The following is a 1,090-nucleotide window of genomic DNA, read 5'->3' as shown; positions in this document are numbered from 1 at the left end:
GGGGCCCGGACTCCCCGCCCCGGAAGCCGCCCGTGAAGGTCACTGCGCCAGGCCAGCTGCCATGCCCGGCATGCCAGGGCACTCAGGGCAGCCAGGCCCAGCAGGCAGGGCCCTCCCGCCGGTGTGCCCGTTTCCTTAGCGGCCGGGCGGGGCGCTGCGCCGTCAGCGGCCGGCTGCCCGGGCCCTGGGAAGCCCGGAGGGCCTCCAGTCCTCAAGAATGGCCAGGTCACACGCTGCTGCGGAGTCCCTGCGGTTTATTGGCCAGCAAGCCTCTGTACCCACAGCCGTGAATCGGGCCCCCAGCGTGCCTACGACCACCCCGGTCCTCGGCCTCGGCCGGAGGGAGCGTCCACACCTCCCGCGCGACCAGCGCACAAGCCACTCTGGGGGCCCGCGGGCCCACGGGGAGCAGGTCTCCGGACCTGGTCCTCAGGAAGGGGTGCGTGTCCAGGCACTGCTGCCAGCGGTCACTCCCACTGCAGGCGCTGTGTCTGCAGGGCTCGGTGGTAGGCCCAACTGCCCACTGCCAGGGCCCAGCGACAGAGGTCCTCCTTGGGCAGCGGCAGCAGTCTGTCCTCCTCCAGCCTGCTCAGGAGACCGGCAGCACCCAGCATGGCGCCCCCCCACATGCCATAAGTGTTGGTGGTGAAGACGGCCACAATGAGGATGGTCACTGCCACCACCAGCACCACCGCCTGGCCCGCCACAGAGCGGCCTTCTGCACCGAGGTGGTCCCCCGCCACGGCCAGCACCATGCCGCCTCCCAGGAGGAGGTTGGCAGAGGAGCGGTCTCCGTTCACCCAGTGGAAATCGAAGGCCAAAAGGGGCAGGCCGATGACAGTGGCCACCCAGGTTCCGGCGACACAATCTTCATCCGTGCCCAGCCCTGGGGCCAGCATGGTGGTGGCGGCCAAGGCCTGGAGCAGGAAGCCAGCAGCGGCCCCTCGACTGGCCTGTGGACAAGGGGTGGACAAGTGGGGAAGAGGAAGGCAGGGATGGGGCCTCCCGCCACCCTGGCCCGCGGCCACTCACCTGGGCAGTGCTGGCGGCGGCGCGCAGAGACACGGCTCCAAGCGCCAGATGGGACAGG

General features: G+C 70.5%; 1 protein-coding gene across 1 annotated transcript; it reads right to left on the bottom strand.

Annotated features, from left to right (window-relative positions):
• Window positions 1-237: 237 nt before the first annotated feature.
• Window positions 238-1,089, bottom strand: CYHR1 (cysteine/histidine-rich 1; the record flags this gene model as incomplete). Its single annotated transcript, XM_004682555.2, has 2 exons — window positions 238-953; window positions 1,033-1,089. Coding segments are annotated over 2 exons (543 nt in total), but the record flags the coding sequence as incomplete, so codon positions are not given.
• Between the last annotated feature and the right edge of the window lies 1 nt (window position 1,090).

This window comes from Condylura cristata, unplaced genomic scaffold (assembly GCF_000260355.1).
Source record: "Condylura cristata isolate star-nosed mole 26May11 unplaced genomic scaffold, ConCri1.0 scaffold00015, whole genome shotgun sequence".
NCBI classification, from domain to species: Eukaryota; Metazoa; Chordata; class Mammalia; order Eulipotyphla; family Talpidae; genus Condylura; species Condylura cristata.
Note: the sequence above shows the minus strand (reverse complement) of the source record. Positions and strands in the feature narration are given on the sequence as shown.